Below are 26,613 nucleotides of genomic sequence, written 5' to 3'. Positions count from 1 at the left end.
CCCCCCCCCCGCCTTAGGGACTCGAGCACCGCCCTCACCCGCCGCATGTGATGTTCCCAGCTGCCACTCTGGATGATGACGTCATCCAGATAGGCAGCCGCGTATGCCGCATGGGGTCGCAGCACTCGGTCCATGAGACACTGGAACGTAGCAGGCGCACCGAACAAGCCGAACGGAAGTGTTACCAATTGGTATAGATCAGGGGTCACCAATGCGGTGCCCGCGGGCACCAGGTAGCCTGTAAGGACCAGATGAGTAGCCTGCTGGCCTGTTCTGAAAATAGCTCAAATAGCAGCACTTACCAGTGAGCTGCCTCTATTTTTTAAATTGCATTTATTTACTAGCAAGCTGGTCTCGCTTTGCTCGACGTTTTTAATTCTAAGAGAGACAAAACTCAAATAGAATTTGAAAATCCAAGAAAATATGTCAAAGACTTATATTATATATTTTTTATATAGCGCTTTTTCTCTAGTGACTCAAAGCGCTTTACATAGTGAAACCCAATATCTATGTAACATTTAAACCAGTGTGGGTGGCACTGGGAGCAGGTGGGTAAAGTGTCTTACCCAAGGACACAACGGCAGTGACTAGGATGGCTGAAGCGGGGATCGAACCTGCATCCCTCAAGTTGCTGGCACGGCCGCTCTACCAACCGAGCTATACCGACTATAAAGACTTGGTCTTCACTTGTTAAATAAATTAATTTATTTTTTTTACTCTGCTTCTTATAACTTTTAGAAAGACAATTTTAAAGAAAAAATACAACCTTAAAAATGATTTTAGGATTTTTAAACACATATACCTTTTTACCTTTTAAATTCCTCCCTCTTCTTTCCTGAGACTTTAAATGAATTTTCAAGTAAATGTATTTGTTTTATTGTAAAGAATAATAAATACATTTTAATTTAATTCTTAATTTTAGCTTCTGTTTTTTCGACTATGAATATTTGTGAAATATTTCTTCAAACTTATTATGAATAAAATTCAAACAAATTATTCTGGCAAATCTAAAAAATCTGCAGAATCAAATTTAAATCTTATTTCAAAAACTTTTGAATTTCTTTTAAAATGTTTGTTCTGGAAAATCTTGAAGAAATAATGATTTGTCTTTGTTAGAAATATAGCTTGCTCCAATTTGTTATATATTCCAACAAAGCGTAGATTGGATTTTAACCTAGTCATCAAAATTCTAAAAAAATAATCTTAATCAGGAAAAATTACTAATGAAGTTCCATAAATTCTTTTTTAAATTTTTTCAAAACTATTCAAATTAGCTAGTTTTTCTCTTCTTTTTTTTCGGTTGAATTTTGAATTTTTAAGAGTCGAAATTGAAGATAATTGTCATTTTTTCTCCTCTTTTAAACCGTTCAACTAAGATTTTTTTCATCATTTATTCTCTGCAAAAAACCTTATGTAGAAAGAAATAAAATGTACGACATAATGACAGACAGAAATACCCCTTTTTTTCTTCAACATTTATCTGTTTCTATATATATCATTAAGATGATCAGTGTTCCCACAAAGATGAATATCACTAATTATCAACAATAACATAGAGTTAAAGGTAAATTAAGCAAATTATTTCTGGCAATTTATTTAAGTGCGTATCAAACTGGTAGCCCTTCGCATTAATCAGTAACCAAGAAGTAGCTCTTGGTTTCAAAAAGGTTGGGGACCCCTGGTATAAACCTTCCGGAGTGGAAAAGGCTTGTCCTCCTCCGCGTGGCTTCCGCGTTCTCCCTCTCCTCTCAAGGTCTCCCGTGCCGCTAATAAAGGAACAGGTGATTAGATAACTCGTTCCAGCTGAGATTATCCACTCACCTGTCAGCTGCTTCATGGTCGATCGCTGCACACACCCTGCCCGCAGGGAACGCGTGGACCACGCCCCTTTCCACAGCGTCATCGTACCGCGACGCTTTCAGCAGGGTAGTTCGGGCGAAATTTAAAATTGCTATTTAGTCAACTAAACCGGCCGTATTGGCATGTGTTGCAATGTTAATATTTCCTCATTGATATATAAACTATCGGACTGCGTGGTCGGTAGTTGTGGGTTTCAGTAGGCCTTTAAACTGTTTGACTATTTGCTCACGCAGTTGTGGACAAAGGGGTGTACCTCGCCCCATCCTTTTTTCTGAAAGACTGAGCATTCTTTGGGAAGCAGTTTTTATACCCAATCATGGCACCCACCTGTTCCCAATTAGCCTGCACATCTGTGGGATGTTCCAAACAAGTGTTTGTTCCTCAACTTTATCAGTATTTATTGCCACGTTTCCCAACTTCTTTGTCACGTGTTGCTGGCATCAAATTCTAAAGTTAATGATTATGTGCAAAAAAAAAAATGTTTACCATTTTCAACGTCAAATATCTTGTCTTTGTAGCATATTCAACTGAATGTGGGTTGAAAATAATTTGCAAATCATTGTATTCCGTTTATATTTACATCTAACACAATTTCCCAACTCATGTGGAAACGGGGTTTGTACATCCATCCATTTCCCACTGCTTTTACCCTTTGAGGTTGCGGGGGGCGCTGGATATAATTTTAATTAATTTTTTTTACAAGGGGCTCTGTGCTCTTGTTTCATCATTTTGTGTTCCTGATGTCCCCCTCTTGTTTTCATGTGGGGTTTTTGTTTGCCTTTTGGTTCGGGACCCTTTGGTACTGTGTGACAAGGAGTAGCACTTTGGTGACTTGTGCAGTGCTTTTTTGTGAACGTTTGAATCTGCCTTCTGGGAGCTTTTTGGCCATGGAGACCAGCTGCTGGGTCTCTGCCACCCCAGAGTCCGTTCGGTGAGACTGGAGGAGATGCGGATGAAGAGACAGGACTGCACAGCGCCGGGACGGACAAGCTTCTCAGTGTCTTGGCTGAATGAGCAGGTACAGTGGGGCAAAAAAGTATTTAGTCAGCCACCGATTGTGCAAGTTCTCCCACTTAAAATGATGACAGAGGTCTGTAATTTTCATCATAGGTACACTTCAACTGTGAGAGACAGAATGTGAAAAAAAATCCAGGAAATCACATTGTAGGAATTTTAAATAATTTATTTGTAAATTATGGTGGAAAATAAGTATTTGGTCAACCATTCAAAGCTCTCACTGATGGAAGGAGGTTTTGGCTCAAAATGTCACGATACATGGCCCCATTCATTCTTTCCTTAACACGGATCAATCATCCGTTGCATCCCAAGAACACCATAACTACTGTGAAGCATGGGGGTGGAAACATCATGTTTTGGGGATGTTTTTCTGCTAAGGGGACAGGACGATTGATCCGTGTTAAGGAAAGAATGAATGGGGCCATGTATCGTGAGATTTTGAGCCAAAACCTCCTTCCAGCTGTGAGAGCTTTGAATGGTTGACCAAATACTATTTTCCACCATAATTTACAAATACATTTTTTTAAATTCCTACAATGTGAATTCCTGGATTCCACATTCTGTCTCTCACAGTTGAAATGTACCTATGATGTAAATTACAGACCTCTGTCATCATTTTAAGTGGGAGAACTTGCACAATCAGTGGCTGACTAAATACTTTTTTGCCCCACTGTATCGCACCTGTCTCCTTGTACGAATCCTCGCTCATCCATGCAGACTGGACACTTGCCGAGAGTTGGTGGGCGTCTCTCTTGGTTGCTTTGTTGGGTCTGCTCCTGTCTCTGGCCATGCTCCCCCCACCCCAGCAGACAATGGCGTGGAACAACACAGAGGCCACCACGGTGGATATATTTTTTTTTTTTAACTTTTGTGGCTGTATGTAGAAATGGCTGGTTGCATCAGCTCTGCTCTTTTAATTTCTTTAATGTCTTTTGATGTGTCTGTGATGTGCTATGTGATTGAGTAGGCTACTTTGGATGTGGAATGCTGGTCTGATATCTTCTTAGGACAAGGACTTCGGCCAGAGAGTAGGGCACAGAGGGACTTGCAGGCAGTCTTTAATGGTGAAGTTGGACAAGTGTGGTATAGGTGTGTGTGATCTAAAGGGAAAACATACAAAGAATGATTAAGATACATTTACGCAATATAATATGTAATAATACAACAGGATATGTATAATATATACAATATACTCTACAATATGTTATAAAAGAAATATAGAAACAAATGTACATGGCCTATTAAAGCAGTCCATTAGAGATAAAAGGAGAATAAGCACCGTTGATTTAGACCAGGGGTCACCAACGCGGTGCCCGCGGGAACCAGGTAGCCCGTAAGGACCAGATGAGTAGCCCGCTGGCCTGTTCTAAAAATAGCTCAAATAGCAGCACTTACCAGTGAGCTGCCTCTATTTTTTAAATTGGTTTAATTACTAGCTAGCTGGTCTCTCTTTGCTCAACATTTTTAATTCTAAGAGAGACAAAACTCAAATAGAATTTGAAAATCCAAGAAAATATTTTAAAGACTTGGTCTTCACTTCTTTAAATAATTTCATTTATTTCTTTACTTTGCTTCTTAAAACTTTCAGAAAGACAATTTTAGAGAAAAAATACAACCTTAAAAATGATTTTAGGACTTTTAAACACATACGCCTTTTTATCTTTTAAATTCCTTCCTCTTCTTTCCTGACAATTTAAATCAATGTTCTAGTACATTTTTTTTTAATTGTAAAGAATAATAAAAACATTTTGATTTAATTCTTCATGTTAGCTTCTGTTTTTCGACAAAGAATATTTGTGAAATATTTCTTCAAACTTATGATCAAAATTCCAAAAAATGATTCTGGCAACTCTAGAAAATCTTCAGAATCAAATTTAAATCTTATTTTAACGTCTTTTGAATTTATTTTAAATTTTTTGTTCTGGAAAATCTAGAAGAAATAATGATTTGTCTTTGTTAGAAATATAGCTTGGTCCCATGTCATCAAAATTCTAAAATTTATCTTAATCAGGAAAAATTACTAATAATGTTCCATAAATGATTTTTTTAATTTTTTCAAAAAGATTTGAATTAGGGTTAGGGTTAGGGTTGGGTTTAGGAGCCCCTAAAGGGACATGGGGATTTTTTTTTTTTTTTAGACATGTATCTCGTGCGCATGAGAAACTTTTTATTAAAAAAAATGTTTAAAAAAAAAGTTTTTAAATAAAAACTATCTCGTGGCCACGAGAAAGTTTCTCGTGCGCATGAGAAAGCATTGGATGCGTGCACGTGGTTTGAGGTGTGTGTTAAAATGGCAGTTTAGGAGTTTATGCGGCTCTATTTCCAACAAAGACGTTCCCTCGCCCATAATCTCCCGTTGCTCAGCAGTTTTGCTACCTGTTATTAAACAAAGATGGCTGCAGTAGATTTATTCATGTTCCTTCAAATGCGGAATATACCTGAAAGTGTCATCAACAAACTAAAAGAAGACAAGGTGAGGATACTTATTAACTTTTATATAAAGTAAGAAATAGCCTACTTTTAATGTTGCTATTTTACTGTAGGAAATACCCTTTAGCAAACCCATCCATCCATCCATTTTCTACCGCTTATTCCCTTTCGGGGTCGCGGGGGGCGCTGGCGCCTATCTCAGCTACAATCGGGCGGAAGGCAGGGTACACCCTGGACAAGTCGCCACCTCATCGCAGGGCCAACACAGATAGACAGACAACATTCACACTCACATTCACACACTAGGGCAAATGTTTTGCTTTTTACAGATCGACACCAATGTCATAGGCATTATGACGGATAAGGAGTTAAGCAAGTATATGGGACGGCGTGGCGCAGTGGGATAGTGGCCGTGTGCAACCCGAGGGTCACTGGTTCAAATCCCACCTAGAACCAACCTCGTCACGTCCGTTGTGTCCTGAGCAAGACACTTCACCCTTGCTCCTGATGGTTGCTGGTTGGCGCCTTGCATGGCAGCTCCCTCAATCAGTGTGTGAATGTGTGTGTGAATGGGTAAATGTGGAAGTAGTGTCAAAGCGCCTTGAGTACCTTGAAGGTAAAAAAGCGCTATACAAGTACAACCCATTTATTTATCATTTATATCGAAAGATATGGGGATCGACTTGCGCTCAGAGCATTTTGCCGTCAAAGAACTGTGACAAACGAAGAGTCGGGTGGAGCCGAGACAGTGAAGTCCTCCCTCATGCAGAAATTAAGAGACAGGTTAAGAACTCCTAATACTGTACAAGGCACCGCTACTGGCCAAAAAAATGCAGCCAAAATCACCCGGCGGGTTGAAATGGGATGGCTCCACTTTGAGAGTGGAATGTATCACCAGGTTAGAACGAGAAAAGGAGGAGGAACACGGAATCTGTCGGTCCAGAAATCAGTGACTATGGGTGAACTGTTGGAGACAGGCAAATGCTTGTTTTTTGCAAATGGGCATTCATCAAAAGGACTGATAGAAGACTTCGAGTTTGACATTTGTGATTACAGTCCCAGTCCTGTGCCCCGTGAAGTCACGGTGGGCCAGCTGTACGAACAGACTAAACTAAAAATGCTACGCGTCTACACTGCCACCAAGTCTAACAACATTCTACTTCTCTCTGATGAATCATCGGACATGGAGCCAACACAGAAAACGCCGCTGAAGGTAATTATCCTCTGCCACATTTGTGATATCAATACATAGATTACTGTAGGTATTCTATTTATATTGATTGCATGCGTCGCCAGGCTCTGCTTTTTATCCACAGACTTATCAGATTTAATGTTTTATTATCTCTAGCAGGGGTGTCAAAAGTGTGCCCCGGAGGCCATTTGCGGCCCACAGCTAATGTTTTAAAGGCCCACGTCACATTCTAAAAATACTAATAAAATAAACAAAAAATAACAAAAGTGGAATAAAAAGTTTAGAGGTGAAATGTAATTTAGAAAAAGGTGCAATGTTGACTAATAAAACAAAGCTGTTTTTTCTTTAAAACTGTCATTGCTCAAAACATAATATTGAATGAAAATTTATGTTTTTATGAATTATTGACCTATCCTAGGCAGCTGAGATAGGCTCCAGCACCCCCTGTGATCCGGAAAGGGACAAGCAGTAGAAAATGGATGGATGGATGGATGTTTGTTTGCCACAAAAAAACATAGTTTTGTTTGACAAAAGGGTATAAAACAAACAAACGAAACAACATTTTAAAAAAAAACTTAGAAATGAGGGATAGATCTGAAGTTAATGTAGACTCTAGAGATTTAAGCGGAAATAAAAAATATATGTATGCCCTGGCACACCATTATCATCATTTCATGACCCAAGCAAAAAAGGGTTTACACTTTTATACTGAAATAAATACACCTACCACTTATTAAATATTAATACAGAAACAAATTAAGTTAGAATCCATGAAGGAAAGAAGAATGTGAATGAATGTTTATAACTGAAGACATTTACATATGCATTAAAATGTGTTTTCTTTTGTATTATTTGTTTAATGGATTAAGTAACGTCAATAACAACCTTTTTCCAAAACACAATACAGAATGTGAGATATAACAGGATAATGCATACATTTATCATTTGTTTTAAAAAGCTTACAAAAAAGTGGAACCCCCAAAATTTAGTGTGGGGCCCCATTTTGAAAATTCCTAGCGCCAATACTGATTATGGTTGTGTACCACACCTGTCTCATATGACGGATATGATGTTGATATTCACCTTTGCTTTCTTACCTGTGGTCTTATTCAATGTGATCTGTACTTTCACAGATGTCTTTTTTTTTTTTAGGATAAATCTAGTGTCTTATTTCTTTGTCAAGTCTGTATAAGCTCACAATTTGCTGCTCACCGTTTTATAGGCTAGGTCTAGGACAATGAAGACACGATCCTTGAGGAACAAGACCAGGAGACTCAATGAAGTGGATCATCCAGAGAGCTCCTCTGATTTAGATCTATCTCCAAGTGGCTCAATGCAGCAAAACCATGAACAAGTAAGCACTCGTATTGCATTTTTATGGAACCAGTCCGTGCTAAACAGTACTGAACTTGTGTTGTCTGAAGATTTTATTGTACCAAAATGTTCGGTATTCTTTAAAATTCAAACATATTTTTATAGTTATAGTTTCCTGTAGTGTCATTTAAATTAAATCCGCATGACACAGGAGCTATGTTTATTATAAATCACAGGTGAAATATATGAGGGCACAGAAATGGCCTTTAAGAAACCATAATTTATGATTGCATTACATCCGGAGATGCTTTCTTCTTCATTCACCTTAGGTGAATGGAGCCTTGGCCAGGAGAACTTGATATCTTCAGACGGTGTCCAGCGGTCATTGGGTGTTTCGACCCTGAACCGTAACACCCTACCGCTGGTGGGCCGGCAGTGGTGGCCAAGTCACTGCCTATCTCCTCCTCCTGGCTTCCAGCTCATCCCATCTCTCCTGCTCCATAACCAGCAAGAGGCTCTCTCCGCTGCCTCCCCCATCCTGCGAGCTGCTGTCTTTCTCTCCTTCCCTGTTATTCCCAAAGCTGTGAGCATTCTCCATACCGACTGGGCAGGGAATCCTCTGCAGCCGACCTCGACCGGGAACAGCCATGCCTGCCATCCTTTTCCCCTGCAGTCATTTAAAAGGTCCTGGTATTTAGCACTTTTCCTTTCAAAGGCTTGGTCGCAACCTTCTTCCCATGGGACTGTGAGTTCAATGAGAATTATCTTCTTTGCCTCTTCAGACCACAGCACCACATCCGGTCTCAGGGTTGTTTGTACAACCTGGGGGAACTGCAGCCTTCCTCCCAGGTCTACTTTCATATCCCAAGACCGTGCCATTTGCAGTAGGCTCTTCCTTGCTGTTGCTGTGGTTTGTGGCTTTTCTCCCTCCCTCACAAACTGGATGGATTTTGTTTTCCCTTGGGGTTGCTGTTTCTTGCATCTCTGCTGCTCCAGGGTGTTAGCCAGTGTCATGAGCACCTTGTCATGACGCCATCTGTATCTCCCTTGGGTGAGTGCTGTTTTACACCCTGACAGAATGTGTGCCATGGTACCCTTCTGCCCGCAAAGCTTGCATAGTGGATCCCCTCTCATGCCCCATCTGTGCAAGTTTGTTGGAGTCGGGAGTGTGTCATACACTGATCTCAGCAAGAAAGAGATGCGGAATGGTTCCAGCTTCCACAGATCTGCCCATGTGATCTTTCTCTTAGGGAGGTCCCATTTGGTCCAAGCTCCCTGGGACGCTAGTTCCACTGCTCTTGATATCCGACCTTCCTCTTCCAGGTTTCGTACTTCCTCCTGGACCATAGCGCTTCTTTCCCTGGGTTCTGCCTTACTCCATTGTTGGACATGGGAAGTTCCAAGACCCTGTCTCCCTGTGCATGGCATCCCTATGATGTCACGTAGCCTCAATATGCTCTCAACTTGTGCAACAGTTGTGTCAGCTGCCCACTTGCGTCCTGATCTTGTAGTGACGCCTGCGTGTCTGACTTGTTCGTCCTGGGTGTCTCTGTATGTCCTTAAGACTCTGCACTTTGCTACCTTGAATTCCTCCACCACGGATGACAAGGGAAGCTGGAGCTGTCCTGATCTTATGTAGGCCTACTGATGTGAAGCTTGGAGGGATTCCCAGCCATTTTCTGAGGTTCTTGTTGATCTTTCTTTCCACTCCTTCTACGCGTGTCATAGGGATGTCATACACTGTCAACAGCCACATGAGTCTTGGTAACAGTCCATGTTGGTAGAGCCATATTTTAAATTTACCAGGGAGTCCTGATTTTCCAATCTTCCTCAGCCACTCCTCTGTCTGTTTCTCTGTACTGGTGATGTTGTTCCTGTCAGTAAGTGAGCTGTCAAACCACTTTCCGAGGCACTTTATAGGGTTCTCCTCAATCGATGGAATCACTTCTCCTTGCACTTGCAGCTTGAACCTGTTCGTCAATTTACCTTTCCGGATCACCATGCTCCTTGATTTTTTGGGCTTAAACTTCATTCTGGACCATGTTGCCTTGTGGTCCAGAACTGTTAGCACCCGTCTCGCCTCCACATGGGTTGTGGTCGTCAAGGTGAGATCATCCATGTAACCTCTTATTGGGGGTTGTTGAATGCCTGATTCCATTGCTGGTCCTCTGGCTTCTTTCCCAGCAGCTGTTATGAGGAGGTTCATACCCATGATAAAGAGGATGAGGGAGATTGTGCATCCAGTTACGATTCCCTTTTCCAGGTTTTGCCACTGAGTTGTGAAATTGGCTGTCTTGAAACGTATTTGGATGCGCCCAAAGTAGCTGGTTATCATTCCCTTGATGTGCAGAGGGATGTGGTAATGGTCTAGTGCAGTGTGAATGAGGGCGTGAGGGATTGATCCGTAGGCGTTAGCCAGATCGAGCCAGACAACAGTCAGGTTGCCTTTGCTTGCTTTGGCCTCCCGGATCATCTGACTGAGAACTCCGGTGTGTTCCAGGCATCCAGAGAAGCCTGGTATCCCACCTTTTTGGATAGAGGTGTCAACATATCCGTTCTCAGTCACGTATAAGGTCATCCTTTTTGCCAGTACAGAAAAGAAGATTTTGCCTTCTACATTTAGAAGTGATATTGTACGGAATTGATTTATGGTTGAGGAGTTCTCTTCCTTTGGCACAAAACAGCCTTCTGCCTTCTTCCGGCATGATGGAATGGTGCCCTTTTTCCAGATTCTCCGGAACAGCATCCACAGCCTCCGAAGGAGCATCGGGCATTTTTTGTATACCTTATAGGGTATACCACTGGGGCCAGGGGCAGATCCTGTTCTGGCCTTTTTCACCACATCTTGGATTTCCTTCCAGGATGGTTCACCGATGTTGAGCTCCTTTCTTGGTTTTTCCGAGCTGCCGATGTTATGGTTGGCACCCAGGGCCTGGTTTTTGCGGATGTCATTATGGGTTTCCCTTAGGAACGCCTCCACATCTTCCCTAGAGCTGGTTAAGCATTCCGGATTTTGCTTCACCCAGTAGTTTCCTGGTGAATCTGAAAGGGTTTTGGGTGAACTGTGCTCTTCTGTTCTCCCTCTCCTTCCTCCTCTTCCGAATGTTTTCTGCTCTACGTAGTCTGCAAAGACGTTCCCGAAGTTGCTTTGTCAGATCCTTGATGCCTTCCTTTTCCTCGACAGTGGCTCTTTTGAACTGTTTGTTTAGAGTTTTGATTTCCTTCCTTAGGCGATGGATTTCTCTTTCTCTTCTGATTGGCTGATGCACCAATTTGGTGTAAACCTTCTTGTCCTCCATCCCAAAACGCTCCCTTGCCAGATTGTATGTTATTGTTGTGAGTGTATTGACTTTCTGTTCAGCTGTTCCTGCTAGAGCGGCTTCTAGCACTTTGTCAAGGTCTTCGTCTAGTTGGTTCCATTCTTTGGTGTCACTCATCTTGGGCCACTTAATTCGTTCTCTCGCAGGGTGGGTTTGGTTCTGTGAAGAGGTATGGGGTGGATCCCGCCTGAGGTCTTGAGGTGGCACCGGTACTGAGAGATCTCCAGTGCTGTGGGGTACTTCCTGACTAGAGCTCTCCTGCGTCTCACCAGGTGCTACCGCGGTGCGCTGCACCTGTGTCTCCCCTTTTCCACATGTGGTCCTGGCTTGGTGTATTTTAAGCCCTCTTGTGTTTTTGCAGGTCTTTCCGCAATGACACTTTACCTCCAACACCTCTCCAGTTATTGATGTTTGGGTGAGCCGTCTCTTTGTCCGTGATCCTTTCCTGGCTGTTACCGTTGTGTCCGTCCCATTGAGTCTCTCATCCTCCCCCCCTCTCGGGAGACTCTGGGGGTATTGCTCTTTATTGGTTTCCGTAGCTTGGGTTGGTGCCCTCTTGCGAGTGGTGTGCATGAGGTTGCTGGCCTCATCCACCCACGCCAGTCTTTCCTGGAGGTCATCTGTCTTTCCAGAGTCACCGAACTTCCTCGGTTGCCATCCAGGCTTTCCTGGAAGTTACTGGTTTCCCAGATATTTATGATTGCATTACATCCGGAGATGCTTTCTTCTTCATTCACCTTAGGTGAATGGAGCCTTGGCCAGGAGAACTTGATATCTTCAGACGGTGTCCAGCGGTCATTGGGTGTTTCGACCCTGAACCGTAACACCCTACCGCTGGTGGGCCGGCAGTGGTGGCCAAGTCACTGCCTATCTCCTCCTCCTGGCTTCCAGCTCATCTCATCTCTCCTGCTCCATAACCAGCAATAGTTATAGTTTTAGTTTTAAATCTGCAGTTAAGATGGAAGTCTGCAAATGCTTTAAATTTTATCCTACATTAAGTAAAAATGCATACACCAAATAATTTACTCAGGTGCAGAGTGTTATAGTCACATGAATATACATAGCAGCTTCCATCCATCCATCCATTTTCTACCGCTTGTCCATTTTGGGATCGCGGGGGTTGCTGGTGCCTATCTCAGCTGCATTTGGGCGGAAGGTGGGGTACACCCTGGACAAGTCGCCACCTCATCACAGATAGACAGACAACCTTCACATTCACACACTAGGGCCAATTTAGTGTTGCCAATCAACCTATCCCCAGTGCATGTCTTTGGAAGTGGGAGGAAGCCGGAGTACCCGGCAGCTTGGATGAGATTATTCAAACTATAGATTATATGATAGGTTGATTGGCAACCATAAATGGTCCCTAGTGTGTGAATGTGAGTGTGAATGTTGTCTGTCTATCTGTGTTGGCCCTGCCATGAGGTGGCGACTTATCCAGGGTGTACCCTGCCTTCCGCCCAATTGTAGCTGAGTAGGCACCAGCGCCCCCCGCCACCCTAAAGGGAATAAGCGGTAGGAAATGGATGTATGGATGGATAATACATTTGTTTGTTTTCTTGTTTTTTATATGAAATGATCAATAGAGAAGAGAGACAATCAGCCAGTCAAGATCAGCAACTCCTGAGATGGGTAACACAGAGCTCCTGCATACACAACCTACTCAGGATGTTGGCAGTCATACTCAGCAGTCAACAAGAAGGCATGGATCTGAAGATGACTGTTTAACGCCTGTGCCAAGTCAAGATGCAGACCAGTTGTTAAGTGATGTCTCAGATTCCCCTCTTAATCCTTCCATTCAACAATCTCTTGAGGACTCTGAAGTGAAGTTTGGACCCATTGTTGGTGATGATACTGATTCTCAAGACACCACACTTCCCTGGAATCCACATGACTTGAGCAGCATGCAGGTACAATGTAGCACTAACGTCTTACAGTCCTGTAAAATTGTTACATTTTACATTTTTAAAATGTACAAAAACTGTAACATTACCATCCGAAGATCTTTCATCCTAAGCATATGTTTTTAGATTCATTTTTCATCCAAACATTCCAAAACTCATTTGTAATTTAATGCATCGTAGTATGAAATAGAAAAGCGGCAAATCTAAAACCACAACATTATCACCTTTTTTGCATGCTATTTGATACATTGATTGTCAAAATCTTTGATTCTTTTCTGTTCACAAAAGGATTAATCAATCAATAATCACACCTAATTACCTTTTTAAAATATCTTGCAGCATTCCACATTCAATGATGGTCCTGTATCATCAAGCTGTCTTCCAGCATCACCAGATCCATTTGACAAAGAAATCCTTATTTTGAAATTAAGACGAGTAAACATAGTTGATGATGTCCTTAATGTCTTCATGGATCCAAAAGTACTGAATGCTAGTCTAAGAATAGAGTTTACAAATGAGAAAGCTATGGACAGTGATGGTGTGTCAAGAGAAGCGTACTCCGCATTCTGGGACCACTTCTTGGACCAGTGTGAGGGGGAAGATGAACGAGTACCCAGGCTACAACCAGACTATTCTGAGAAGAAATGGCAAGCGCTCGGAAGAGTGTGGTTGAAAGGATACCTGGACCACAAAATCCTACCAAGCAGACTGTCACCAGCCTTTGTTCTTGCCTGTTGTAAAGGAGTTAGCTCAGTGGATGAAGAACTATTAATGATGTCATTTGCCAGATTTCTTTCAGAAAATGAGCGTGTGTCGCTTGAAAAAGCACTACAGGGTACCATTGATGAAACTGTTGAGGAGGACTTACTTGATGTCTTCTCCAGAATGAGCTCACACTGCCTGCCCCCTAAAAACAATTTACGGGCTGCTATTTTAACAATGGCCCACAAAGCTCTTCTTCAAGAGCCAAAGTTTATAATTGACTGTTTCCACTCCAGTATTCATAATGCTATGCCAACGCTCATAACCAAAGACAACATAATGGAGATATATGAATCTAAGAGGCCAACTAACAAGAAAGTGGCCCAGATGATAAAACCATCACTTGAAAGCCTAAATCCACAAGAGCAGACTGCTCTTAACCACCTGCTACGGTATGTGAGAAGCATCGACCAAAGAAAATTGGAGATTTTCTTACGCTTCTGCACAGGATCTACTGTGCTGTGCAAAGACACATTTGAAGTCATTTTTAACACATTGTGTGGTTTAAGTCGCAGGCCTGTAGCACACACATGTGGAGCAGTTCTTGAGTTACCATGCACTTACATCACATACCCTGAGTTTTGCAAAGAATTTGATAATGTCTTGTCTGGTGACTGCTTCACAATGGATATTGTGTAGTGAATGGAAAGCACATCTATCTTCTACACTGAGGTTATTATGGCATTTGTCTGATGCAAAACTGTTTCTACAGATTTTCATTTATTGTTTTTATTAAAACAGAGACCGTTTACATTTTTTGAATTGTTTTATTTTCTTATTTTTTCTGTAAATTGTTAGTACAGTGAGATTCAGTTTTTTTCCACAAGACAGTTTAATAATTTTGATAAGTCAGCAGGGTCTGTTCTCATAGGTAAATGTCCCTTTTTGTACAATTATTACATTTTTATGTGCATCTTTTATACAATTGTTATTCTGAATAATGTTCAGAATTTATGTCATCATTCAACAAACAAGTTCATGTTCAATGCAAGTACAATACATTTCTAATGGTTGTTTAGTTCTGTTCATTTCCTCTTTCATGTCCTGCCTTGCTTCTCTTTGCAGTCAGTGTGCATATAGTGACATATCAATCCTATTTGCACCTCAGTTTTGCTGCAAAATGTTCTTAATGTTTGTGGCATAGCACTGTTCAAGTGTAGTCAGTGTGGACATGTTTTAGCTCTGAATAAAAATCCATCTCAAATTAGAGAGTTGATGTTATCTCATTCCTCAAGTGAAGGTACAAATCCAATGCCTGATAAGCATCACCTGGAAGATGCAGCTGTGACTCTGCCATCAGAAATTTGCAAATGTTGTAGATGTCCGTGTCACATGGCACTGCTAGTTGAAATGTGCAGTTACTCTGACACAACTGTACATCAGCTCTGTCCACTGGGGAAATGCAATCACAAGTTGTGTAGAGTTCTGGGAACATGTACATGATTCGGGGGCGACCACTGGGCACCCTGTCATTCTTTGATGGTCTGATGACATGTGCATCCCACACATTGATGGTCTCGTCTAATTCATCCTGGAAAAATAGTACAGAGAGAAAGAAAAGTACATTAATATGCAATTTGTTATTCTCATCATGTACTCTTTAATTTAGTTATGAGATGACTTCAAATAAATTATGTTAAATATTGAGGTTTTTGATGACGTTAGGAGAAAATGAGTGGAAAAGGCCAAATATAAATATATAAATTAATAAACATAAATGAATAAAAACAGTTTGCTGCCCACTTCAACTTCAACACTTTACTGCAACTTCAACACTTTACTAATACCCTCCTCCATTCACATCCCATCTCCCCGGATTATAAACAACTCAAATGTACTTCTAATGTATATACTTGTTCTTATGCTATCTGAAATCACTATTTTCTCTGCTGGCTGTACATATCCCACTAAATAAGACCTACACTGTTTCAATGTCCACATTTCTCTGTTGATGCAATTGTTGATGACTGAAGTTCTGATATCAACCAAAGCTCCTCACCCCCCCCCCCCCGGATTGAAAATAATGTAAATAATTAAATGTACATACTATGATGATTAACTTGTGTGATGACTGTATTATGTTGATAGTATATATTTGTACCATGAATTGATTAACGTGGACCCCGACTCAAACAAGTTGAAAAACTTATTCGGGTGTTACCATTTAGTGGTCAATTGTACGGAATATGTACTGTACTGTGCAATCTACTAATAAAAGTATCAATCAATCAATCACTGTGCTTGTACGGGGGGTTATTCGGGCTACAACCCCCCCCCCGACACTGAACATGAATTAATAGGGTATTGTAAGACACCAATAACAGTAATTAAGAAGACACATAGACATGATGAGACACAAGTGCTAATATTCACACCCACTGTCTGCTCATGGAAGGATGTTAAAAGACAAAAACGAAAATGTTGTAATTCAGTAGTTTTTCCATTAGATGGCACTGTTGTACTGTTGATTCATTCTATCTCTGCAGACCGCTTGTAAAAAAGACATGCACTTGCTATATTACATGTGTGCATGCCAGTAAATAAAAACATCAGAGAATAGATAAAACAATGCATTGTCGCTTACCTGAATGAAGCTCATAAAGCAGAACTGAATTAGACCTCGGTCCAAGTATGTACCACCGAACAAACCACGGTCCTTCAGGTCAGTGAACATAGAGATGTAGAACTCCATTGATTCTCTTCTGAGGAAACCCCACCAACTCTCTATGCGCTGATGTAGCTGTCAATACCAGAACCGTCATCAATGTTGCGACGGAGAAAACGCTGAAAGTCTCTGACTTTAACATTTTCAGTGCCCCGATCGCCTCTGACAATCCTCGGACAACCACCGAATCTCTTCACTGCCTCCATATAGTAGCCTGCAATGATTTTTGGGTCACTGCTGGTCGTAAATGCATTCATCCAGATAATTTTCCGGGAAAATCCGTCAATACAGCCGTTTATACAGATACCAAATGGTTTCAGTTTGTCATAAGAGTCAAAGTGCCAAATATAATTTGGCCCTTTTGCGAAATAGTTTCGACGATGGAGCCGTCTCCTTGCTCTGAGTTAAACACCCCTCGGGTCAAGTTCTTTAAGAATTAAGCGTACTTCTTCTTTCTTGACGTGTAATCCATCCTCCTTGCATTTAGTGTGCATCCACCTATATCCACACAGCAGGCCACTTGTTTGTAACTGCTGCTGAATGAAATCTACCACGCGATCCAAAGAGGTGTATCCTTCGCGCCGAAACAGATTACATGCCTTCATAATTCGTTTTAAATGTCTTTCAGACACAATATACCGATGACGACTTGCAAGCAAAGCAGCAATGTCCTTACAGTGAAGTCCGAGTTGGAAATACAGCCGAATTAACTCCTGAACTGCCATTTTAACACACACCTCAAACCACGCGGCACGCATCCAATGCTTTCTCGTGCGCACGAGAAACTTTTTATTAAAAAAAAAAAAAAAAATCTTTTTTTTTTTTTTATATAAAAAGTTTCTCGTGGCCACGAGATAGTTTCTCGTGCGCACAGATACATGTCTAAAAATAAATAAATCCCCATGTCCCTTTAGGGGCTCCGTAGAATTAGCTAGTTTGTCTCTTCTTTTTATTGGTTGAATTTTGAATTTGAAAGAGTCGAAATTGAAGATAAACTTTGTTTCGAAATTTAATTTTCTTTTTTTTACCTGTTTTCTCATTTTTTAAACCATTCAATTAAGTGTTTTTTCATAATTTTTTCTCTACAAAAAACCTTCCGTAAAAGGATAAAAAATGTACAACGGAATGACAGACAGAAATACCCATTTATATATATATACATACATACATACACACACACACTGAAAAAAGTGACTTTTTGGTGCTGTAAACTCTATTAGAGTAACTGTCATAATTTATACCTAATATTTTTAACATTCAGTAAGAACTAGTTTCTTAAGTAAAATTAAACATTTTATCAACGTAATACATGAATTATGGGGGAAGAGTAAGTTTTACTTATAATTCCTCATACTATTTAAATGTTTAATAGTTGTACGTACATAAACCTAAAAATATTACATCAGCACAGCACAATAGGCTCTGGCCGACTGGCTCCGCTCCGGCCGTTAGGATCACTTCATAGAGCACTGCAAGGTGGCATTATGGGTAATTCTTATCTTGCGTTTATAATGTGTTACAGAGTCGATGTTCTCCAGAAATGTGTTTGGTGTGGGTTCACAGAGTGTGGCACATATTAGTAAGAATGTTAAAGTTGTTTATATCACAACCCTCAGTATAAATGGTATGGCTGTTGAACAAGTATGCATTGCAATCTCTTATGAGAAGCAGCAGGATGCATGCGTCCTTCTGACACGCAGACGGTTACTTGGTATCGATACGCCCAGCCCTAATTCGAAACTTCAAAAACTATTTATCAGTTTGAACATCAAATATCTTGTCTTTGATGCATATTCAACTGAATATGGGTTGAAAATGATTTGCAAATCATTGTATTCCGTTTATATTTACCTCTATCACAGTTTCCTAACTCAGGGACACTTGTAAAACAAATGTCCCTGAGGAATGTAAGGTGGGAGCACTGTAATTACCTAACGTTATATTATTATTTTTCATAACAATATTAACCCGACGTTAAATCAGAACTAGCTATTAATTGATTAGCAATTGCCGATTCATGTAACATTAGCTTAATGCTAAAAAGCCAGGTTACTATCTGTTAAGGTGTTTGAGCTTAAGAGTTCTTTATGCGTGCACATGAACGATACTTTCAACGAGTCTTGAACATCAACGTCCTCTCACCGAGGAGACTTTTATTCTCTTCTTCTGTTGAACACACAACTGCTTCTGTGTTAAACACTACACAGTACCAGAGCGCCCTCAAGGGGATAACATGCGCTACAACATCCTACCTCTATAACAGTCACTGAGTAAGAGCGTGGATATATACAATCTTAACACCCCCACTCGCTATTAGCTCACTGTGTTAAACAATATTTTAAGAACATTTTCCATATCAAACATTTTTCAGATATCTCTCTTGTGACATTTTCACTAGTCCATGTGTTCGTTCAGTCTATTCCTAAGAAATGTTTTAGGATTCCCAAATCCTTCATTTTGAATCTCTGAGTAAACATTCTTTTTACATCCTGCATTGATTTTTCACTTGAGGTAGCTAAAATAAGGTCATCTACCCAAATAATAAGAATTACCTTTTGACCATATTTTTCTCTTGTATATACACAATGATCTGCATCATTTTGCACAAGGTAATTTTCACATAAATGAGTGTGTAGCACTGTATTCCAGTTTCTGCCCGGCTGTTTGAGTCCATACAATGATTTGTTTAGTTTACATACCAGTTTTTCACCAGTGTTAAAGTTTTTCTCGTAACCTTGTGGTTGTTCTAAATAGATTTCGCAGTCGATGGGTGCGCGTAGATACGCGGTCTTCACGTCCATCTGATGTAAGATTAAGTCCTCCTGTGCCGCCTTCTGCATGAGAATTCTTACACTTAACACGTCAGCTGTCGGTGAAAACGTCTCGTCGTAATCAGTTCCTGCTCTCTGGTCGTATCCTTTAGCAACAAATCTTGCCTTAAATTTATTAGATCCATCTATGTCTGTTTTGAGTGCATAAACCCACTTAGCTTTTAAAGCTCGCTTACCTGGTGGTAAGTCAGTCAACTGGAATGTGTCATTTTCCACTAGTGACTTCATCTCCTCATTCATGGCGTTTTTCCAGTGCATCGACTCGGAGGATAACACGGCTTCCTGATAAGTTTCTGGAATGTCACAAACTGCTCGATAACAGAAATCAACGCATGTTTGTAATCTGTCCAATGAATCATCAGTCTCATAATCTTGTAAATAAGATGGGTTTTGTTTTACTCTGAAAGGATTCTTTCTGATTTCTGTTTCGGCATTTGCCGCTGACTGTTCCACATCTTCCTGCTCATTTTAATCCTCAGTTTTGTTTTCAGGTTGAACTCTGTCCTCATCCCTCTGGTCACTGTCACAGACTGCATTGTCTCTGTTTCCAATGGCATGTCCTGCGTATGGCTCTAAAGTTTGTGTCTCTCTCTCTACACTTGTTTTGGTTGCGAATTTCACCAATCTGATCTTTTGGACTTTTTCCATTTCTGGATAATATACAAGGAATGCTGGGCTGTTTTTATCATATCCTATGAAAATGCCCTGCTCACTTTTGGAGTCTATTTTTCCTTTTTCTTGTTTGTAACTAAAACATGTAGACCCAAATTTTTGCATTTGTGACACATTTGGTACTTTTCCTGAAAGTAACTCATATGCGGTTTTCTTTGTCCATCTATTGTAACACCGGTTTCTAACAGGAGCTGCTGTTTGAATGGCATAGTTCCACAAATAGTTTGGTAGTTTGCTTTCTATCTTTAGTGTTCTCGTGAGACGTGTAAAAACGCCAACTCAACACCAAGCCAAACCGGAGTCAATGAAGAGAACGTCGTTGTAAGCTTGACCATTTACTTTTGACAATTCCTTCATAGACAAGATGGTGAAAAACTGAAAAGAACAAGAGACACAACACACAACACACTTATTGCCTCTGTACATATTCGTTTACAATGACATATAAAAATGTAACGGTATTGTCGGAAAATGTCCAGCAGAGGGAGACTCCCGTCTGCCTAAATGACTTGAACACATTGTATCTAGTTCGACAATTATATTTAACATATCGGCACTATTACACTTTTTTAACGTGTCTGACATGTTGTTAACTTATTAAAGACGACTTACGGCATTGCTTCTTCGCCGCTTTGTGTAGGATGGCAACAGAAAGTACTACAGAAGACCACAAAATGTATCTCTAGCTTTCGAACAAATACCGGAAGTCAACCAACAGGAAGTAATTTAGCGGAAGTGACATCATCTAACTGCTGTTTACCGATTATAAAGTACAATAAATATAAACAACTTTAACTCCAAATTAAAGCATTGTAGTTACTAATACAAAATATTATCAAGTAATACAAAAATATTATAATGTAATTACGTAAATAATATTAACAGTTGACTTCAGGACAACACACTCCCCGCCTGGCCTATGTGAGGCCACTAAGGTCACCAAATAACTCTAGTCTTTGGGCAGGAGTAAAACAACTTCTGTTACTGGTCTCAAAAATGTTTTTGGGGTTCCTTGGTCTGTAGTCTTCACTTCGACCTTCCTGACCAAATTGTCGATCCCGGGGAACGTGGCGGTGACCATGGCCATAGGCCAGTAGTTACGTGCAGCTTGCTTGTCCTTGAGGAGAACTAGATCTCCTACTTGAAGGTTTCGCCTTGACATATTCCATTTCTGTCTCTGTTGCAAAGAAGGAAGGTACTCCCTTCTCCATCGGCTCCAAAACTGGTTTGCAAATGCTTGCACTTGCTTCCATTGTTTGGTGTAAAGGTCCCTCTCTGTGAATTCTCCAGGTGGAGGTGGAGCTCCTGCCTTCTGTGTTAGGAGCATTGCTGGTGAAAGAATGAAGGGTTGTTGTGGATCTATGGATACAGGCAGAAGTGGCCGTGCATTTATAATTGCAGTGACTTCCGCCATCAGGGTGCAAAGAACTTCATGGGTTATACGAGTCCCATGCTGCAGTAACATTGAATCCAGGATTCTTCTTGCAATCCCGATCATTCGCTCCCAAGAGCCTCCCATGTGGGAAGCGTGTGGTGGGTTGAATTTCCAAATGCACTACTTTTCACTGAGGAAGTTCCGCACCGCCTTGTTCATTCCAAGCTCTTTGCATGCTCCCGTAAAATTAGTGCCACAATCAGAATGAAGTTGATTTGCTGGACCTCGAAGTGCGAAAAAACGCCTGAGGGCGTTGATACAACTTGAAGTTGTTAACTCGATATGAACAGCTCTCGAACTAAGACAAGTGAACATCATGGCCCACCGCTTGCTCTCTGCTTGTCCTCCTCTGGTACGTCTGGTTAAGACAGACCAGGGTCCAAAGACATCGACTCCCACATACGTAAAAGGAGGGCAGGATTTAAGACGTTCCAGAGGCAAATTAGCCATTTGTTGTTCTTGAACCTTCCCTCGAAGTCTACGACAGATTGTGCATTTGTGAAGAATTGAGTTGATTAAAGACCGTCCACCTAGAATCCACAATCCTGCTGCTCTGATGGCTCCTTCAGTAAAATGACGGCCTTGATGTTTTACCTGCACATGGTGGTGGTGTGTGAGCAACACAGAGATGTGGCTTTTCTTGGGGAGAATTACAGGATTATTTTCTAAAAGTGTGAGTTCAGAGCACTTTAGTCTACCTCCCACACAAATGAGTCCATCCTCCAATGTTGGGTTGAGTTTCAACAAAGGGCTGTTTCTTGAAACTGGCTTGTTTTCTTGTAAAGCTAAAAGCTCTCCTGAGAAGGCTGCCTTTTGTGCTGCCCTCAGAATAATATATTTAGCTTGGGCAATTTCATCTGCAGTGCGTGGTTGGTGACACTTGTGCCAGCCTTTGCATCCATCTTTTTGATTAGACCGTTTGCATGTTCTTGCGACGTGGATGAGGAATGCTACACCCCTCACCAAGGAAGTGAAAGTGGAAAATCGTTGGAAGCGATCTGGGTTGAGTATCTGACGTTCCAGGTAAGTAGCGCAGGTCTGCACTTGTGGTCGGATTTCAGAGTCGTTATCTGGTCCAATGAGCTCAAATCTTTCACTGGTTTGTGTCATCTTTGCAGATGTCTTTCGCAGGAATGCAGGGCCGATAAACCAAGATGTTTGTCCAAGGCTTGATACAGGTAAAGATCTTGACGCATGATCTGCAGGGTTTTCCTCCGTGCACACATAGTTCCACTGATCGGGATTTGAAGATTGACGAATACGCTGGACTCTGTTATGAACGTAGGTGTAGAAACGTTTTTTCTCATTGCAAATGTATCCAAGCACTACCTTACTGTCTGTGTAGAAGCGAACTTCATCGAACTTGAGGTCCAGCTCATCTTGGATGAGATCTGCCATCTCTACCGCTAGCACAGCAGCACAGAGCTCGAGCCTTGGGATAGTAGGTTCAGACTGGGGTGCCAACTTGGCCTTTCCCATCACAAATCCGACTTCGGCCTCTCCATCTTCTTGGACCACTTTCAGGTAAGCCACAGCACCAATGGCCTTGCAGGATGCATCTGAAAACACGCACAACTCTGTGAGCACCGCATCGCACAGTGACTTTGCAGTGTACCTGCGTGGAATATGAATCTTGTTTAAGCCCTGAAGAGACTCTTTCCAAGTCTCCCACTTGTTCTTTTTGGCTTCTGGCAGGGGCATGTCCCAGTCTGCTAGCTCGGAGGTAAGTTCTCTGAGAAGGGATCTTCCCTGAATTGTGACAGGTGCGAGCATTCCTAGGGGATCAAAAACACTGTTTACTGTAGACAAAACACCACGTCGAGTGAATGGTTTGTTTGTTGGTGATGCAAAGTATGTAAATGTGTCAGATGTAATCTCCCAGAGCAACCCTAAGCTCCGTTGTGTGGGTGTAAAGTCTCCACTCAAATCTAAGTCTTTGACCACAGGGGCACAATCTTGAGGGGAGAAGGCTTTGGTGACTTCCTCAGAGTTTGATACAAACTTGTGCAAGCGAAGGTTCGACTCGGCAAGTGAACACTTTGTCCTTTGGAGCAGGTCAATGGCCTCACCTTCAGATGGTAGGGATACCAAGCCATCGTCCACATAAAAGTGCCTTTCTACAAACCTGACAGTATCATCTCCATGCTGCTGTGCACCTTCCCTGATGGCCTTTCGCAGTCCATAGATTGCCACAGCAGGAGATGGTGTGTTGCCAAACACGTGGACCCTCATGCGATACTCAATAACTGGCTTCCTGAGATCATTGTCCTGATGCCACAAGAAACGTAGGAAATTTCGATGATCTTCATGCACCAAAAAACAATGAAACATCTGCTGGATGTCTGCCATAATCGCAACTCTTTCCTTCCGGAAGCGCAGAAGAACGCCCAGCAAGGAGTTGTTGAGGTCGGGTCCAGAGAGTAGCACGTCATTTAGGGAAATACCTGCGTGTTGGGCGCTAGAGTCAAAAACGACTCTGATCTGGTCAGGTTTTCGTGGGTGGTATACGCCAAAGGATGGCAAATACCAGCACTCTTCATCTTTCATCAATGGCGGCACCACCTCTGCATGCTTGTGGGTAATGAGCTTTTCTATGAATGTGACATACTGTTCCTGCATTTCCGGTTTCCTTTGGAGGGTTCGTTGAAGTGACATGAACCGCTTGATTGCCTGGGCCTTATTGTTTGGCAAACGTTGACGTGGTTCCTTAAATGGGAGTGGAGCGACCCAATTGTTGGATCCATCTTTGTAGGTTTGAATGTCCATGATCTTTAGAAAGAGGAGGTCATCCATTGATGGAGCAGGTTTGTTGTCATGTTCAGTTTGGTTGAAAACTGTCGATCCCAGCATCCTTTCTTGTGATTTGCAGGACTGGTTGAAGGTTTGTTGCTTCTTAACACACGACGCTGGTGCAGTGTAGAAGGATGGAATGACGTCCATTTTCCCATACGTTTGTTTTCATTGAATTAATTGTTGGTTTGTGTGTATTGCCTAAACACACTTCTCCCATCACCACCCAGCCTAAATCCAGACGTTGTGCAAAAGGAGCGTCGTGTGGTCCATTTACTTGCTGTCTGACCTTGTGTGCCCTGATTACATCTCTTCCGAGGAGAAGGAGTATTTGTGCTCCGGGGTCCAATTCGGGGATGTGTTTGGCAATGTGATGGAGATGGGGTTGATGCAAAACTGCAGTTGGTGTTGGGATCTCATTCCGATTATTTGGAATCTCTTGACACTCGAGGAGTGTTGGAATGAGATGAGAACTTTACCATCTAGGGACTCAATCTGGAAACCCTCAGCCTCCCTACCATGTGCTTCTACAAGGCCAGAACAAGTTCTGAGATGATAAGTGATTGGTTTGCTGTCCACATTGAACATTTTAAACAATTCTGGTCTTGCCAATGATCGATTACTTTGGTCATCCAAAATTACGTAGGCTTTGATGGCCTTGTCCTTGAAGTCTTTATGGTACATTTTAGTAAGGCATATTTTTGAGCATGAGCGCCCCCACTGACCTTGACCGCAAACATCTGTACAGCTCGTGCTAACATCAGGCATGTTATACTGTTCTTCTCTGTTATACTGTTCTTCTCCCTCCCCGCCATCCTCTTTAAGGGATGGAGGAGCCTTGGCCATTTGAGGGGATTGACCAGGATGTATTGCTGCCTCATGATGAGTGCTTCCACATTCATAACACTTCACAGAAGACTGGCATTGTTTGGCGAGATGTGAAACTGAGGAACAACATTTAAAACATATCCCTTTTTCCTTCAAAAAGGCCTTTCTATCATCCAGGGATTTGTTTCGGAATGTCCTGCATCTCTTAAGGGGGTGTGGTTTGTTGTGTAGAGGACAACATTCATTGGGGTCACTATTGGTTGTTAAAATGTCTGTTTTGTGCACTGTGATGGGTCTGTTGGAGTTAAAACCTTTTGCAATGTGTTTGTCAAGGTTAGCAGCTGTATTGTACTGGTAGGTGAAACTGGGGTCATTTCGTTTCTTTGCCTCGGAGCACACAAAAACACAGAAGTAGTGGAAGGGAGGGAAGCAACTGTTATTATGTTCTTTGTACAAAAACCCAGAAGATGTCCATTTTTCCTGAAGGCTATAAGGAAGCTTGTCCACAATCGGCCTAATTCCACGTGACGTATCCAGATAGGACAAGCCGGTGACATAGCCGTCCTCCTTGAACCCTTGAATTTCCATGAGCAAATCTCCCAGTTCGCGTAGCCTAGCATTGTCCTTATTAGAAATTTTGGGGAAATTGTCCAGTCGATCAAATAGTGATTTTTCAATTATTTCAGGGGCAGCATAACAGTCACGCAGTCTCTCCCATGCTTTGTGTAGAGCCAGTTCTGGGTGGTTTACATACATTGAGCGGATGCGTCTCACATGTTCTCCAGACTCCTTACCAAGCCACTTAGTCATGAGGTCTAGTTCTTGGGTTGTTGTGAGGTGAGCACCGCTGACCGCTGTAGTGAATGACGACTCCCATGCGCGATAATCTTCTGGTTTATCAGCGAAGTAGTACAGTCCTGAGGTGATGAGATCTCGTGTTGCCAAATAGTGGGCCAATGGTTCCACTGAAGACGGTATGCTGGCTTGTGGAACCTGCCGGGGAACATAGGACGGAGCATGTATGTTTGAGCCAGATTTTCTTTTTTCTTCGAAGTTTGTCGTGGCTTTAACTGGTTTATTTAAGTTTGGTGTGGATAAGTGAGATCCTTTATCGCTCTTAAAGTTGGTTCTATTAGGACTGGGTTGCATATATGGAGTATTTTCATCCAGATGCCAGGTGTTGATGGTAGCTTGTGTTAACGGATACGGTTGCTTGTCTATTGCTGGACACAAGGCAGCTGGAGATGACAACTGCTGTTGAAGGTCGATCTGTGATTGAACATATTCACTTGTGCGTTCAATTTTTGCCTTTTCTGATTCAGTTTTCCTGTCATCGCCAGTGGATTGTGCTCCCGAAGCTTCCTCCAATACTTGAGCTTCCGCCTCAGCTGCGTCTGCTTCTCGTTGTAATGTCAGCACTTCTAATTATGTGGTTATTCTCGTTGTTTCCAATTGATTATGAGCCTTTTCTAGTTTTAGCTTAGCTTCTTCCAGTTTAAGCTTAGCTTCTTGGCTTGCGTACGACGCTCGTACTTTCGCGGCTTCTGCTTTAGCTCTAACAAGAGCTGCGCTTGCTGTGGATACTGACGTTTT

The 26,613-nt window shown here is 41.8% G+C and overlaps 2 protein-coding genes across 4 annotated transcripts; one reads left to right on the top strand and one right to left on the bottom strand.

Moving 5' to 3' along the window:
- Positions 1–5,962: 5,962 nt before the first annotated feature.
- On the top strand, positions 5,963–14,985 carry LOC133560879 (uncharacterized). The gene is made up of 4 exons (XM_061913894.1): positions 5,963–6,520; positions 7,722–7,853; positions 12,720–13,043; positions 13,377–14,985. The coding sequence occupies exons 1-4, from the start codon at positions 6,071–6,073 to the stop codon at positions 14,436–14,438; spliced, it is 1,968 nt and encodes a 655-aa protein (XP_061769878.1). The 5' UTR covers positions 5,963–6,070; the 3' UTR covers positions 14,439–14,985.
- On the bottom strand, positions 14,547–24,342 carry LOC133560876 (uncharacterized). Of its 3 annotated transcripts, XM_061913889.1 has the most exons (3): positions 20,580–24,342; positions 16,384–16,539; positions 14,547–15,330 (listed from the first exon to the last, which is right to left on the bottom strand). In XM_061913889.1, exon 1 carries the CDS (start codon positions 24,340–24,342, stop codon positions 21,523–21,525), a length of 2,820 nt encoding a protein of 939 aa, XP_061769873.1. In that variant the 3' UTR covers positions 14,547–15,330; positions 16,384–16,539; positions 20,580–21,522. The 3 variants fall into 3 exon arrangements, with proteins under 3 accessions (XP_061769873.1, XP_061769875.1, XP_061769872.1); XM_061913891.1 differs by lacking the exon at positions 16,384–16,539; XM_061913888.1 differs by lacking the exons at positions 14,547–15,330; positions 16,384–16,539 and adding an exon at positions 20,287–20,342.
- Positions 24,343–26,613: the final 2,271 nt, after the last annotated feature.

Source organism: Nerophis ophidion, linkage group LG10 (genome assembly GCF_033978795.1).
Source record: "Nerophis ophidion isolate RoL-2023_Sa linkage group LG10, RoL_Noph_v1.0, whole genome shotgun sequence".
NCBI lineage: Eukaryota > Metazoa > Chordata > Actinopteri > Syngnathiformes > Syngnathidae > Nerophis > Nerophis ophidion.
Note: the sequence above shows the minus strand (reverse complement) of the source record. Positions and strands in the feature narration are given on the sequence as shown.